We start from the raw sequence: 15,595 nt of genomic DNA, 5'->3' as shown, positions 1-15,595 counted from the left end.
ACTTTAATAAAACCATCATTTTACGCTGAAGATGTCTCAAGAATTCTTTCTTGGCAGTCGGCTCCAGACCTCACAGAACCTCACATGTGTTCATAAACTACATCAGTAAATAGTCAGAAAATATTAACTATTATCTTATTTACTCTTACCTTGTTATTTATTATTACATATACTCTTCTCATGCTTGGTGATCTAGTTTACATGTATATAGGTAATTATAACTATAAATGAAAAGGAAATAGACAATTTTAACAGTATGTTTATGTTTTATACTTAAAATATGACAACTGTTAGTTCAAAACAAAGAAGCAAAAAGAAAAACACATTAAAAAAGCCTAAGAACTCAAAAGGTTTAGCAGTCTTGGTGTTTAGTATAAGAGAAAATAGCCATAAACCTTCAATAGCTCCAAAGGGCATCAGTGTTTTTCAGAATCATCTCGTACTTAGTGTTCAAAGTAACAACTCTGACTCAGGGAGAAAATGTTAAATTCTGTCCATGGTGTTCAGTTCAGAGAAGCCTGAAAGTGTTCTGCCTTATAAGAAGATTTTAAAACAAAGTTTTTAGAAAAGTATTTAAAGACCCATTTCTGGAGGATTTTGAATTATATCAGTTTTATCATATTTGCATTTTCTTTTTGCCTCTTCCTTCAGGTGGAGCAAAATTAGTTTTTATGAATTATATGTAAATGTGACTAGTTTTCAGAATTATATGTAAATATGATCCTTAGACACAAGCATTGTTTCCATTAAAGACCAAACATACTCAAGTTTAGCCTTTGTTTTAGCCATTGCATTGCTCAGTAGTACCTTCATACAAAATCTTCATGACTGTCAAGCTGGCCAGGTTTTGTTTTGCAATTATGTTCACCAGGAATTGAGATGAATTATATGTCTTACCAATTATGTGTTGCAGTGTCTTCTGTAGTGTTTACATATACATTGTTGAGGAAGGAAAGACCATTTTGCTCTAAAGTCTTTTTAAAAATGTTTGATTTTGATATAAAACATGTGACATTAAATTTACCATCTTAACCATTTTTTAATTTTAAGTTCAGTAGATTAGCTCTATTCACATTGTCGCATAACAGATATAGAACTCTGTCATCTTGCAAAACTGAAATGCTATATGCTCACTAAATAAGTCCTCAGTTCCCCTTTCAGTCTCTGGCAATTACCATTCTACTTTCTTTTTTGCTATGAATTTAATTACTTTAGAATCACATACAAGTGACTTTATATGGTATTTGTCTTTTTGTGACTGGCTTATTTCACGTAGGATCCTGTCCTCAAGGTTCATCTATGTTTTAGCATGTGACAGGATTTCCTTCTTTTTAAATACTTAATAATAATTCCATTGTGTAAAAAAAAAAAATTCCATTGTGTGTATATAGTACATTTCCTTTATCCATTAATGAACATTTGAATTGCTTTTACCTCTTGGCTATGGTGAATAATGCTGCAGTGAACTGGGTATCAAATATTTCTTTAAGACTTGCTTTCAGTTATTTTGGATATATAGCTGCAAGTGGGTTCCTGGATTATACGGAAGTTCTGTTTTTAATTTTTTGAGAAACCTCCATATTGTTTCCATAGTGGCTGCACTATTTTATATTCCCACCAACAGTGCATAAGGACTCTAATTTCTCTACATCCTTGCCAATATTTGATAGTGTCCATAATGTGTCCATAATAATGGTTATAGGCTAATACCTCATTGTAGTTTTGATTTGCTTTCTCTAATGGTTAGTGAAGTCAAGCATTTTTTCATATGTGTCTTGGTCATTTGTCTATCTTCTTTGGAGAAGTGTCTGTTCAAATTTTTTGCTGATTTTTAAACCAGGTAATTTATTGTTGTTATTGTTGAATTGCAGTTTTTATATATTCTAGGTATTAACCCCCTATCAGGTATGTTGTTTACAAATATTTCCTCTCATTTTATAGGTTGCTCTTCAAACTTGATTGTTTCCTTTAATGCATAGATGTTTTTAAATTTGATGTAATCCCATTTGCCTATTTTTTGCTTTTGTTGCCTGTGCTTTTGATGACATATCCAAGAAATCATTCCCGAATCCAATGTCATGAAGTTTTTCCCATTTCCTTCTGGAAGTTTATGGGTTTAGGCCTGAATTTAGGTCTTTAATCTATTTTGAGTTAATTCTTGTGTGTACTCTAAGGTCAGTGTTCAACTTAATTCTTTTGCATGTGGATATTCAATTTTCCCAGCATCATTTGTTGAAGAGATTGCTTTTTTTTTTTTTTTTTTTTTTTTTTTTTACCCCCATTGCATGGTACTGGAATCCTTGCAAATGTTATTTGATCATTATATTTGAGGGCTTATTTCTGGGCCCTCTACTCTGTGTCTGTGTACCACTTCGCTTTGCTGTTATGCCAATACCACATTGTTTTGATTACTGTAGTTTTGTAAATGTTTTTGAAATTACAAAGTGTGAGACCTGCAAATTTATCTTCATTTGCAAGATTGCTTTGACTATTTAGGGTTCTAGAGATTCCATATGATTTTTAGGATGGTTTTTCTGTTTCTGATAAAAATACCATCAGGATTTTAATAGAGATAGCGTTGGGTAGCATGAGAATTCTAACAGTGTTGTCTTCTAATCCATGTACATGGCTGTCAGTTCATGTATTGGTATATTTAATTTTTTCAGCAAGTTTTGTAGTTTTCAGTTTGGTTAGGTTACTCCTAAGTATTTTATTCTTTCTGAAGCTATTATAAGTGGAATTGTTTTTTAAATGTCATTTCTGGATTGTGATTGTGTATAGAAACTCAATCAATTTTTTTATGTTGCTTCTATATCCTAGAACTTAGATTAATATGGTTATTAATTCTAACAGGGTTTCTTTATTCTTTTATTTTTGGCAAAATCTTTAGGGTTTTCTACATGTAAGATCATGTCTTCTGCAAACAGATAATTATACTTCTTCCTTTCTTTTTGAATGCCTTTTATTTATTTTCTAATTACTCTGCCAAGGACTTCCAGTAATCCTGAATGGAAGTGACAGAGGCTTTGCCTTGTTTCTTATCTTAGAGGAAAATCATTCCACATTTCACCATTGGGCATGATGTTAGCCATAGGCTTTTTATATATGGCCTTTATTATGTTGAGATAGTTTCTTTCTGTTCCTAGTTTGTTGAGTGTTTTTATTATGAAAGGGTGTTGAATTTTGTCAAGTGCTTTTTCTAAATTACTTGAAATGGTCATGTAGTTTTTGTCCTTCATTTTGTCAATATGTTGTATTGTATTGAATGATTTATAAGTTGAATTATCATTGCATTCCAAGAATAAGTTCCACTTGGTTATGGCGTGTAGTCCTTTTAACTGAATTTGGCTTGCAATTTTGTTGAAGATTTTGTTGAAGATTTTCACGTCAATATTAATCAGGAATATTGATACATAGTTTTCTTTTCTTATAGTATCTTTGTCTGATTTGGTATCAGGAAAATGTTGGCTTCATAAAATGAGTTAGGAAGTATTTTCATTTCAATTTTTATAAGAGTTTGAGGAAAAGTTTGGTGTTAATTTTCCTTTGGCTCTTTGGTAGAATTGCCCATTGAGGCTTTCTGGTCCTGTGCTTTTTTCTCCATTGGGAGGTTTTTGATTCAGTCTTCTTACTAGTTATAAATCTATTCAGAATTTTTATTTCTGTATGACTCAGACTTGATAGGCTGTAGATTTTTAGGAATTTTTTTAAAGATTTTATTCATTTATTTGACAGGAAAAGAGCACAAGCAAGGAGAGCAGCAGAGGAGCAGCAGAGGGAGAAGCAGACTCCTCACTTAGCAGGGAGCCTAATGTGGACCTCAGTCCCTGGACCCTGGGATCATGACCTGAGCTGAAGGCAGACACCCAAATAACTGAGCCATTCAAGCATCCCTTTAGGAATCTATTTTGCTTTAAACTCTTGACCACCATCTCTTTCCATGTGGACCTGGATTACTCCCAGGAACACGACTTTGATTGTAGGTTGTCAAGACTATCCTTAGTATATCTCTGCTGATGGCTTAGTAAGTATGGGCATTGTAGTTTCATTAAAGAGGGTATCCAGTCTTGTGAGTAGCTACCTCATTCAGAGGAATACTAAATCTTGACATAAGAAGCTTAATGTTTATCAAAGGCCATCATGGAACAGATACCTCCATGGAGGTTGCTCTTTCCATTTCTACCTTTTGGGACTTCTATAAAGATAAAGTAGAAAGATGTAGGCTTGAATATCTAAAATGAATGAATGTTTTGAATACCCCAAATGAGTATTTTAAGTGAATATTTTAAATGAATGTTAAATTAGGGTAAGATTCTGAAGATTTTTTCTTGTATTACATGAGGATCTTTTCAAAATTCTAAATCTCTAAAGAGAAAAACTATAGAAAGCAGCTCCTCAATCCAAATATGATCCACCTTAGTTGAGTAGTAATCATATTTATATAGATTTTTAAAAACTAGTTTGGATACTAAACTAGTTGCCTAATCTTGAAAATGTATAAGTTTGATTCTGAGGTGGCAGAGTTAGAGTAGCTACAGAATGGTGATGGCAGATGGAGCAAGAAAGCATGGCAAGTTCATTGCAAATTTATGATAATTAATAGAAAAATAAGCCAGGATCACTTTTATACTCTAAGGCAAACATATAAGCAATAGCACATTGAGTTCTATGTAGATCCTACCGTTTCGAAGTATAGCAAGATGCTATTCTTTCATTGATATTAACTGACAATGTTTTTTTCTTTTCTTTGAAAATATAATTTAAGGATAAAAAAAAGAATTTGAGGTGACTAATAAGTTATATTACTTTTTCCAAAATAAAATTAGGAAACTTTTTTTTATTCTCAAGGGACTTTATATTTGGTCACATTTATCTGATAGGTTTTTCTTAACTTTCATTTTTATTTCAAATTTAGAGTTAGCTTGTAAAGAGGTATTCTTATTCCAGTAAACTTTCAGATCTCTCTTAAACATTTAGAATTTTCAACTGAATTACTGTTGTAGTACTGTCGTATTATCAGGTAATTTAATGCTGTTTTAAGAAATAGCATTAACCTCCAAATTCCAGTGAGGCAGAATATTTAGAGCACACTATTTATTCTTAGTATCTAAGAGAGACTTAGTTTACCTGGATAAACCTATGCTGTGTGAATGTTTACTAAATATAACTCACAAGAAATTTCACATGCAATGTCCATAGTATTACAATCTAGTTAATGGGTTAATGATACCACACTTTATTACTCTTCTGAGTATCCTTTGTTTCTTCCTTTCTGCCTGACCTTTTAGCTCTAGAGTGTCCTGAGTCTCACCACTTTGGACCTCTGTCCTTTACAGCCTGTAGGCATTCCCTTAGCAATCTGGTCTTACCGGATTTCATGGCTTTACCTATCATCTTTGTGCAAATCAGTCCCAAATTACATAGCCCAGACATCTCTTCTAAACTCTGTACTGTTTTATCAGCCTGCCTATTTGATATCTACAATTAAGTGTTAAATAGCACTTCACACTTAACACTTGCAAAACTGAACTGCTCTTTCGTCCAAGTCTTCTCTACCAGGAACTTTTCCTAGGTCAATGATGGCAGCTCTAGTCTTAAGGTTGCTCAGGCCAAAAAAAAAAACAGAATAATATCATCCTTCACTTCCTCTTATATCCCATATTTAACCTATTAGGATATCTTGGTGTTTCAGTTGTCTTCAAACTGTACATGAATTTGACTGAATGATTGTTCATACAAATTAAAAAACTAAGGCTCAGAGAAGTTAAGAGAACATCCCAAGTTCACATAGCTAGTTAGTGATAAAGTGATAATTCAAATCCTTATTTTCTGACTGACCACAAATAATATGCTCTATTCATAATACTAGTGCTTCTGCAAAGCAAATGTTATAATTGTTTATAATTTATATAGCTTAGAAATACGATCTGACCTATTGTGTAAATGGATCTTTATAAATAGTATGTGTTATTTCAGTTCGGTTTTCTAGGAATTTTCTAAGCCCAGAGCAGTTATTTCATAAATACTTGCCAACTCAGTTAAATTGATTGGTACTTCTCTCTTCTTGTATATTGCTCTAGATCAGGAACTGTGTTTTCAATTTCAAGGTATAATTAGATATAAATTGTGTATTAGGTAAAAAAAAAAAAAGGCTGGGGGGTAAGGGTGGAATTAATGAAATAAAATATTCAAGGAGGTCTCTTCGAAAGAGGTTAGACATGTTCTTATTATATCTGTATGAATTTAGGACATATATTAGCTCTTGCTACCTTATATATAAATGCTTTTCTATTTCTTAGAGTTTTCATGGTATGTAATATTGATCTTGATACCAATCATTAAAGTTTAGATTGTGGAATTATTATTTAAATTATTTAGAGTCTTCTCTTAAGGGCTTCTGTTTTAAGGAGACATTTTATAACTAAAATCCATTAGATTGTAAGATTTTCTAGTTGATTATAATGGAAAAAGTCAAAGGATTAGCATCTTGGTAGAGAAATAGCAGAAAAGTTTCAGTGCTGTCTATTGTCTTGACATACTCCTGTTTCATTGATGTACTGTTTGTATTTTAATAGAATTTATTCCATGCTTATATCATTTAATGTAGCAGAAATGAAGTATGTTAAGCCAAATTTTATGAGACTCAAGTGGTATCTTTGAAAGAAGCCAAGATTAAACTTTTGAGAGATATCTGTTATATCTATTTATGTGACATATTTAGAAAGCTGATAATTTTTAAAATTTATGTACAGGTAGAACACTTATCTATGCAACAGATTTTAGATGAAGAACCCTCAGGATCATTATTATTTTTTTAAATTTTTATTTACTTATGATAGGCACACAGTGAGAGAGAGAGGCAGAGACACAGGCAGAGGGAGAAGCAGGCTCCATGCACTGGGAGCCCAACGTGGGATTCAATCCCGGATCTCCAGGATCGCGCCCTGGGCCAAAGGCAGGCACTAAACCGCTGCGCCACCCAGGGATCCCAGGATCATTATTTTTATCTTTTTTTTTTCTCTTCTAAATTTTCACCTTAAAGTTTACTTGTTTTATTTCACCAATTTGTGTTATTTTGTTCCAAGGATGAAAATTTGATGAATATTTAATTCAGAGAAGCAAGTTTCACATCCCAAATTCTGTCCATCTATATACTTTTCTACCTACTTTTGCTGTGATAGAAATATTTAGCATGGAATCTTTTTAAAGACATTCTTATAGGCTTTGGAAATACTTCTTAAAGCAATAAGATGATATTTGAAGCATCAAACCCAAAAGCCATGCTTAGAAATTTAGTCCCTATGGCAACTGAATGAATAAATGAATAAAGTTGTGTGGCGCCTACATCCATGATGGCGTATATTTAGAAAGGAAACTGTAGCTTCTAAAAAAGTATCTGTTGACAAACAAATATAAAATAAGAGTTCAAAAAAGAGATACTTTATTTCTGGAAAATGTGATAGTTCTGTTACCATTTGCAGTGATGGATATCTGTGGGTCTTTATACTGTGAAATAAACTGTGATCAACTCTACTGCTATCTTTTCTTTTTCATAGTGTATGCCAATTAAAGGCCTAGGATTCGTGCTTGGAGCCTACCAGTGCATTTGCAAAGCAGGATTCTATCATCCTCAAGACTTCTCAGTGAACAGCTTTCAGAGTAAGTGTCCTTCGCTTCTCTACATACATATGAATACACATAATATATATGATTATTAATTATTCAGATTTTCATTTTACATTGTTGGAGTTATTTGTTTCAATCTCCACTGGTTTGGTAGTATTTCATCCCTTAGAGTTTTTGCTTTGGTTTGTCATCTTTCGTGCCCTGGAGTACCACAAAATAATGTGTTTATTTTAAGTATGTTTTAGTTTTCAATACTTTTCCTAAAATAATGTTAGCTGTGTAGTAAAATCAATTGGGATTCAGTTATTGAGAGCTGTTGCTACAGAAATTTACTAAACCTAATTTTGCTAGTTTGTTTATTAATTAATTAATTAATTAATTTACAAAAAAATGATTTTATTTATTTATTCATGAGAGACACACACACACACAGAGGCAGAGACACAGGCAGAGGGAGAAGCAGGCTCCATGCAGGGAGCCTGATGTGAGACTCCATCCAGGGTCCCCAGGATCACAGTCTGAGCTGAAGGCGGCGCTAAACCGCTGAGCCACTGGAGCTGCCCTATTTATTAATTTATATATTAATTTTCTACACTGCATAAAGAACTATCATAAATTTAACATTTTAAAGACCATACATTTATTATCACAGTTTTCGTTTGTTACCTTTCCAGTCAGAGGTGAGGTTGGCCCTCTGTCTCACCAGGTGACATCTGTGATGCAGTGTGATCCTAGGCCTGGGGTCTTCTTCCAAGCTCATTCATGTCAGTATCTCACAGGCTCCTGGGTTTTTTTTTTTTTTTTTTTCTAGATGTTAGTCAGCTGAGGCTTACTCTGAGCTCCTCTGAGTTGCCTTAAGGCCTATTCATGTGACCCTCTTACTGCATTGCAGCTCACCTCTTCAAAGCTAGCAAAACAATTTCCTCAATCTGGTCAGATTGAACCATATATAACATAGTATAATGAGAGTAAGTATCCCACCACTTTACCTGATAATGTAACCTAATCAAAATAGAGACCATCTCATCATATTTACAGATCCACTCACATTCCAGGGGAAGTGATTATACAAGGTATATACTCTAGAATCAAAACTTGGTCATCTGCTATTATATTCCTACTTCAGAAAATGTCAGTGTTACAATTTGAATATTGACTTTTTTACTTTATCTCTAGAGAATGCAATGTTGCCACACTAGCTTGTAGTCAGCCAATGGATATAATAGCTAAGAAGGAGTATAGTGGTAAAAAAGTTGGTTTCATAGGAAGTTAGGGCTTGAGGTTTACTGAAACTGAGGTACGGGTATCTTTTAGATAGTCATTCACAAATCTTTGCAAGCCTTACTGGTCTTTATAGGAATTTGCATTTTTACTAGGCACAGTTCAAAGGGTACATTGAGATTGAAATCTGAGTTTCTTCCTCTAGGAATTTTGGTAAAATTTGTAGATTTTTGTTTTGTTTTGTTTTCTCCTGGAAAACATTCTTGGAACTGAATCTGTTTACATTTAAGTTATAAGCTCTGGAGATGAGTAACATTTCGCTCTGTCCTCAGTCATATAGTTCAGAGGTCAGCCCTTGTTCTATGAATAATTACAGGTATAATTCTCAAATGGCCTTCAGGCTTCTGTTCGCACAGGCCCTGCCCAACACTTTCCTCTTACTTGAGGGTGGGACCCGTGAATGCAGGGAGGTGGTCACCCCCTGTTTAGGCTGTATTATATAGCAAAGGTGATAGTTTAGTCACCTATGTGATTATGTTGCATTAAAGAAAATTCCTTCCCATCGTAGCTGACCGAAGGGAAATTCTAGTGCTGGCCTTGAAGAAATAAACTACCTTGTTGTGTGAGGGCTGTGGCTAAAAACTGAGTGAGCCCTCTGAGAGCTGAGAGCAGATCTCACAGGCAGCAACCAAGAAAACATGGACCTCAGTTCTATAACTCAAGCAACTAAATTTTTCTAAAAGCCTGAATACACATGGAAGGAGATCCTGAGCTCCACATGAGAAGACAGCAGGCCAAAACCTTGATTTCAGTCTAGTAAGACCCCGAGCGGAGAGCTCGCTACACTGTGCCCACACTTCTGATCAACAGAAACTGGGAAATAATGAATAGGTATGTTAAGCTCCCAAATTTCCAGTAATTTGTTATGTAGCAGTAGAAAACTAATACAATAGTAGTGACGATAACATATTTTCAGAGTAGACATGCTTTTCCTTGTATCTGTGTGTACCAAACCATGGCAATACCAGAGCTACTTTGGCATTCTTCACATTTACGGTCCAGACATAACAGATGATTCAACACTGAAGAATTAAGGGAATAGGTTTTAGCTTATGTTCTGTGAAGGTATTTTGTATCTGGTTTACCCACATTTGTTCTCAGCTCCCACTATGTGACTGAAATAAAACATCTAAATATTTTAGAACCAGAGAATGACTATGCCATTTGCTTATAACACCACCAGGAGAAACTAGTTAACCTTTAACAACTTATCTTTATTTAATTTGCACACTCCTACTTTCTTCCTTATTTTAAAAGCCAATGTTTTTCACTGGACCTACTTTTTCTAAGAAAAGGCGGCTTCTCTGCGTAAATCTAACTCCTGTGTTGTACACACTGCAGTCATGGAAAAGAGGCCACAGTTTTTAGAAAGACGATCTATATTTAGACATTTAGCTGTGATTCAGGTTTGACCTTAGCACTTACTTAATCAGACTTGACCTTCCCCAATGACAGAGCAGAAGGCTAGCTATATGTTATAATTTGAAGTCAGTAAAGTGTTCTTTGACCAAAGCTGTCTTTCCTGATGGCCTGTCAGATTGCAGGAAAATCCATTATTATTCCTTCCTTGTCCTAAAGAGATGAACAGGGATCTGAACAGGAATCCTTTTCATTGTCAGGATTAGTCAATGACTAAGGACTATCCAAACTTTCTTTTGTATTCCTGGTTATTATAAAAACATGTACTGTATTAAAATATTAAACATATACTATATTTTAATATAGTCAGTATTTTAATCATAGTATTCAGGTGTTCATGGCACATATTAAATGCTCAAAAATATTGTTGTATATTGATTGTTATTTGGAAGTTGGTATCTATTCTGCTCATCTCCTTATGTTCTTAAAGAGCTACCCATGACTTAAGGAATGACTGCATATAGCTCTGTACCCTTTGTCAAGGGTAAAGAAGGCATTAGAAACCCCCAAAATGAGATAACATATGTAAACCTGCTAGCATAATACAATGGCATATGATAAATGTTTGTAGGTATAGTTAAATAAGTGATAAACATCAGTGATGTATGTAAAGAGAGAATCCTTAAACATCATTGGTCATTAGCCTCACATTTTATCATATTATAATAACCAACTTTTTAAAACTGGAACTTTTGGAGAATGAATTTGACATGGATGGGACAGTATAACAACCGGTGCTGCATTCAATAGGGCAGTAGGGAGAAGGCTTGGGAGTTAGAGACAGCGGGACGAAGTTAGTTGCCTGATTAGGAGAATAGGATACAGAAAACAGAATTTACCTCAAAGATTAAAGTCACTTAATTTACAGTTGTAAATCTAAAATAAGATCTGTAATCCCCACATCTATTATTGTCATGTTATCGTATTTGGAGAGAAGAGCTGAGATGTAATGCTGACGTCTTAGACAAAATGCACAGGTGACTTAAAAATCCTGTTAAAATATGAAGTGATTTAAAATCTTTATTCAGACTAAGACCCACAGTAAACAAAGGGCTTGTAAAGACCAACAAGGATATGCTTAAATGACATGATTTAAAATTGTGCTGACAGCCCAGAGACTGTGTTCCTGGCATCTCTCTTGAAATTGATGGTCATATGTGAACTAATAGGATCTGACATCTGGATAGTAGCAGGATTTCAGAGTAACCAAGTACTGATGTATAACTGTCTCTCCAAATCCAGGCTGTTCACTTGCAGGTTGATGAAAAAGAAGCTTATGACATGCTCATCTCTCTCAAATCCATCTGTCTTAGTAAGAATTCTGTCTTCAGTGAAACCTCTTTCCTGTTTTCTATAGATACATTACCAGCCTTCCAGTCTTACTTTTCTTCTTTTGGATCAACTTCAGCTCATGTGTCTTTCCAGAAAAACCCAACTTACAAATGACCTTTACCTAAAAATCACAGTCCCTATTTTGGCAACTCTGATGCCAATGATGATGGTGGTGGACGGGGCAGAGGCAAGAATGTAGAGATTTTCTCAATCTTGGGAGAAAAGAAAGAGGCCCTTTGAACACAGGTACAATATAGGGATACTGAGCTCAAAGCAAACTGTTAAGCAAGGCTAACCTTTCTGGAATAAGTTTATCCCTCCTCTTTTTATGGCTGGAGAGCTGGAGATACTTGGCTTTCTGCAGATGAGGTCCTGTATCAGTCTCTAATACCACCTCCAATTTTAGGACAGATTAATAGAGCTTGAGCATCACAGTCTCATTATCGGCATTCTCACTTTCACTATTGGTCTGACTCCAGCCTTGTGGTCTGATTTACTTTTGCTGTATTACAGTTAGTCCTGATCAGTGTTATTCCAGTTTCGGTAGCACAGTTTCCAATGTATTTGTACTTTTGTTTTTGCCTCATCCATTTGCCTAGTTTACAGTGTTCATGTCTTCCTTCGTTAGTCCTGCTCTTAGTAAATGGAGTCCAGTACCTCAGTGTGTCTGGAAGATGGGGTGAGTTGCCAATGCCAGTGTCCGTGTTCTTGGACTCTCAACTGTTGCATTTATCTGTTAATCTTTGACTATGTTCTTTCCAACTGTTGGGACATACTCCATACCATGTTGGATACCCTGGCTCTTAAATTTCTACCAGAGCTGAATTTCTATCATAGTTTAGCACAGTAATTAAGAGTATAGTTTTTGGAATAAGACTAACTTGGTTTTGAATCCTGGCTCTACTACTTACTTGGACTCTGCTGTATGTTTTAACTTTCTGAACCTTCACTTATGACATATGTAAAATTGGAATAATATTATATGCTTTAGAAAATTATTATAAGGATTAAATAATAAATTCAAAGTTCTAATCATAGCAGTTGGCACATTTTAAATGCTCAAAAATATTGTTGTTTTATGATTATTATTTGGAAGTTTGCATCTATTCTTCTTTCCTCTTTCCCCAAGAATCTCCCCAATTTTATTCCCTTCATCTAGTATCTGTTCCACTACCCAGCAGAGGATCATATTCCCATGTCCCAGATTTTTTCTGTTCAGTTTGTCTAAAATGGATCCTTCTCTCATATATAATATTCAGTCATCCAAAAATCTTCCTTCTTGGGCATCCCTGGGTGGTTCAGCAGTTTAGTGCCTGTCTTTGGCCCAGGGCGTGATCCTGGAGTCCCAGGATCGAGTCCCACATCAGGTTCCCTATATGGAGCCTGCTTCTCCCTCTGCCTGTGTCTCTGCCTCTCTCTCTCTCTCTGTCTCTCTCTGTGTGTCTTTCATGAATAAATTTAAAAAAAAAACACCTTAAAACAAACAAACACCAAAACCAAAACCAAAAAATCTTCCTTCTTTCTACTACCCCCAAACTTACTTCATTAGATTAAAAAAATATTTTTATTACTACTTTTATTTAGTTACATTATTTTACTTTATTGGACTACTAATTTGAGATTTGCTTTTGTAAATAATCATCTTCCTCAAAATATTAATTATAACAACAACAAAAAAAACCCTGGCAGGGAAATTGGACTGTCAGCCATTCACATACTAGCTCATTTTAATAGGCAGAATGATGTCCCTTCCTACCCCTCAAAGATGTGCATATTCTCATTTTTACAATCGGTGAGTGTATTACCTCACATGGCAAAACGGACTTTAGTTGTATGTTTGCTGTATGATACAGTCTTAAAATTTTACTGATTCATACTTTGTAAAACAAAAGTGTTATGAAACATCAAAACTTACAAACTGATCCGCAAACTATTTTGGAAGACTAGAAAAATTACTTTATTAATAATGTTCCAAATCAGAGACTAGAGACATGGCACCTAAGTGTAATGCATCATGTAGATTTTATCCTGGTTGGATGAAAATAACTACAATAGATATAACTGAAAATTGATGGAATTTTAATATGGACTATTCATGAAAAAATGTTGTATATTGTATCAGTATTAAATTTCCCAACTTTCATAATCATAATGTGGTTTTGCATGAGAATGCTCTTTTCTTAGGATGTGCAAACTGAAATATTTATAGGTAAAGGAACACAAAATTTCTAATTTACTCTCACATGGTTCAGAAAAAAATAGTATGCGTATAAGTTTATAAACCTCTGTCAATCTTTTCAGGGACTATAAGATAAGATAAATGATATAGAATGTAGATAGTGGATCTGGGTAAAGAATATATGGAATTTCCCCCAGTTTTGTTATATTTTATAAATTTAAGATGTATAGTATATTACTCCAATACATTTATATATTTTAATATGATTGCCATTGAGGCAGTATTCATCACATTCATCATTACAGAACAATATCATTGTCTGTATCATTATATTGTATACTAGATCTCTATAGCTTATATGCTACTTCTTCCAAGTTTATAACCTTGAACACCATCAGTCTTCTCCTCCTCACCCATATCTCCTGGTAACTGCCACTTTGATCTCTGTTTTTTACAGTTTTGACTTTTTTAGATTCCACATATAATTGATATACAGTACTTGTCTTTCTCTGATTTATCTCTCATAGAATAATATACTCAAGATCTATCAGTGGTGTCTGAAATGTCAGGATATTCTCCTTTCTCAGGGCTGAATAATTCCATTGTGTATATATACCACATTTTTTGCACAAATATGGAATTTATTTATACCATTTTTGCATCTTTCCTGTACGTTTCAAATTATATCAAAATTAAAAGCTAAGAAAATCTGATTTTTAGAACATTATGTTTTAATTCAGAAGTCTGAAGTTTTTCAATACCTGTAGGTTAATTAGGGATGTGGAGCAAAAATTCACTTTGTTATTCACTGCTATCTAGAGGGTCATAGTTTTAAAATATTAATGTTTTTATTATAAAAAGATTACATCTCATTAAAGAACATTTGGAGTGTATAGAAAAATAGAATCCCAAAAGCTATTTGAAATCTGTTGATAATTTAATTCTTTAAGTTTATAATTTTTATACAAATGTCTATACATAGGATCTTTCTGAAAACTTGGTATATTCATTTTAATACATAATTTTCCTGAACATAATTTTAACAGCTCCATATAATTCCATTGAGTAAATGTACAATGGTTTATTTACCCATTCTAAATTTTCTATTTTAAATAAAATAAAATAAAGTTTCTATTTTTACTAGTTTATGTAAAACTATACTTAAATAAAAATGCCTCTAAGTTTTGAGTTTTTCTGATGTTAGTATAGAAAAATTAAAGTAAGCAAAAAGATTTAACATACTGTTCACAAATTTCACAATTTATCTCAGCAGGCTCATGTTTACAGGTGAATATTTGATTCTTCACATATCCTATGGTACTAGTATAACCTCCCAATGTCCTTTTTTATATTTCTGCTCAAGGCAGCATACTTGATCATCCATATAATGAGCTGAAAGCTGCTATCGATTGCCAAAACTCATAGCTCTTCATATTTGTAATTTGTCTTCAGGGAGCGTTTTTTTTTTTTTTTTTTTTTTAATCTGAAAGTTCCAAGTATTATCTTCATTTTTAAACTTTAGCAAAGCAGATTGGAATTCTATTCACAGAAGATGTTTTCAAGTTGCTCAGAATGGAGACTCACAAATCAAATTATCCTCCAAGATGATTTCTGTCTTCTTTAAAGATTGTATTTATATGATAGAGAGAGAGAGCACAAGCAAGGAGGAACAGCGGGCAGAGGGAGAAGGAGAAGCAGGCTCCCCTGAGTAGGGAGCCTGATGTGAGGCTTGATCCCAAGACCCTGGGTTCATGACCT

General features: G+C 33.9%; 1 protein-coding gene across 2 annotated transcripts in view; it reads left to right on the top strand.

The window, feature by feature from the left end:
• The window catches only part of GPR158 (G protein-coupled receptor 158), a 410,138-nt gene that overhangs the window by 189,561 nt on the left and 204,982 nt on the right, over positions 1-15,595 (top strand). For both annotated transcript variants that reach the window (XM_072825311.1, XM_072825312.1), the window contains exon 3: positions 7,557-7,659. In XM_072825311.1, coding sequence (XP_072681412.1) covers positions 7,557-7,659 — 103 coding nt within the window. The remainder of the gene's footprint in view (positions 1-7,556; positions 7,660-15,595) is intronic.

Source organism: Canis lupus, chromosome 5 (genome assembly GCF_048164855.1).
Source record: "Canis lupus baileyi chromosome 5, mCanLup2.hap1, whole genome shotgun sequence".
Classification (NCBI taxonomy): Eukaryota; Metazoa; Chordata; class Mammalia; order Carnivora; family Canidae; genus Canis; species Canis lupus.
This window is presented reverse-complemented; position numbering and strand designations above follow the sequence as displayed.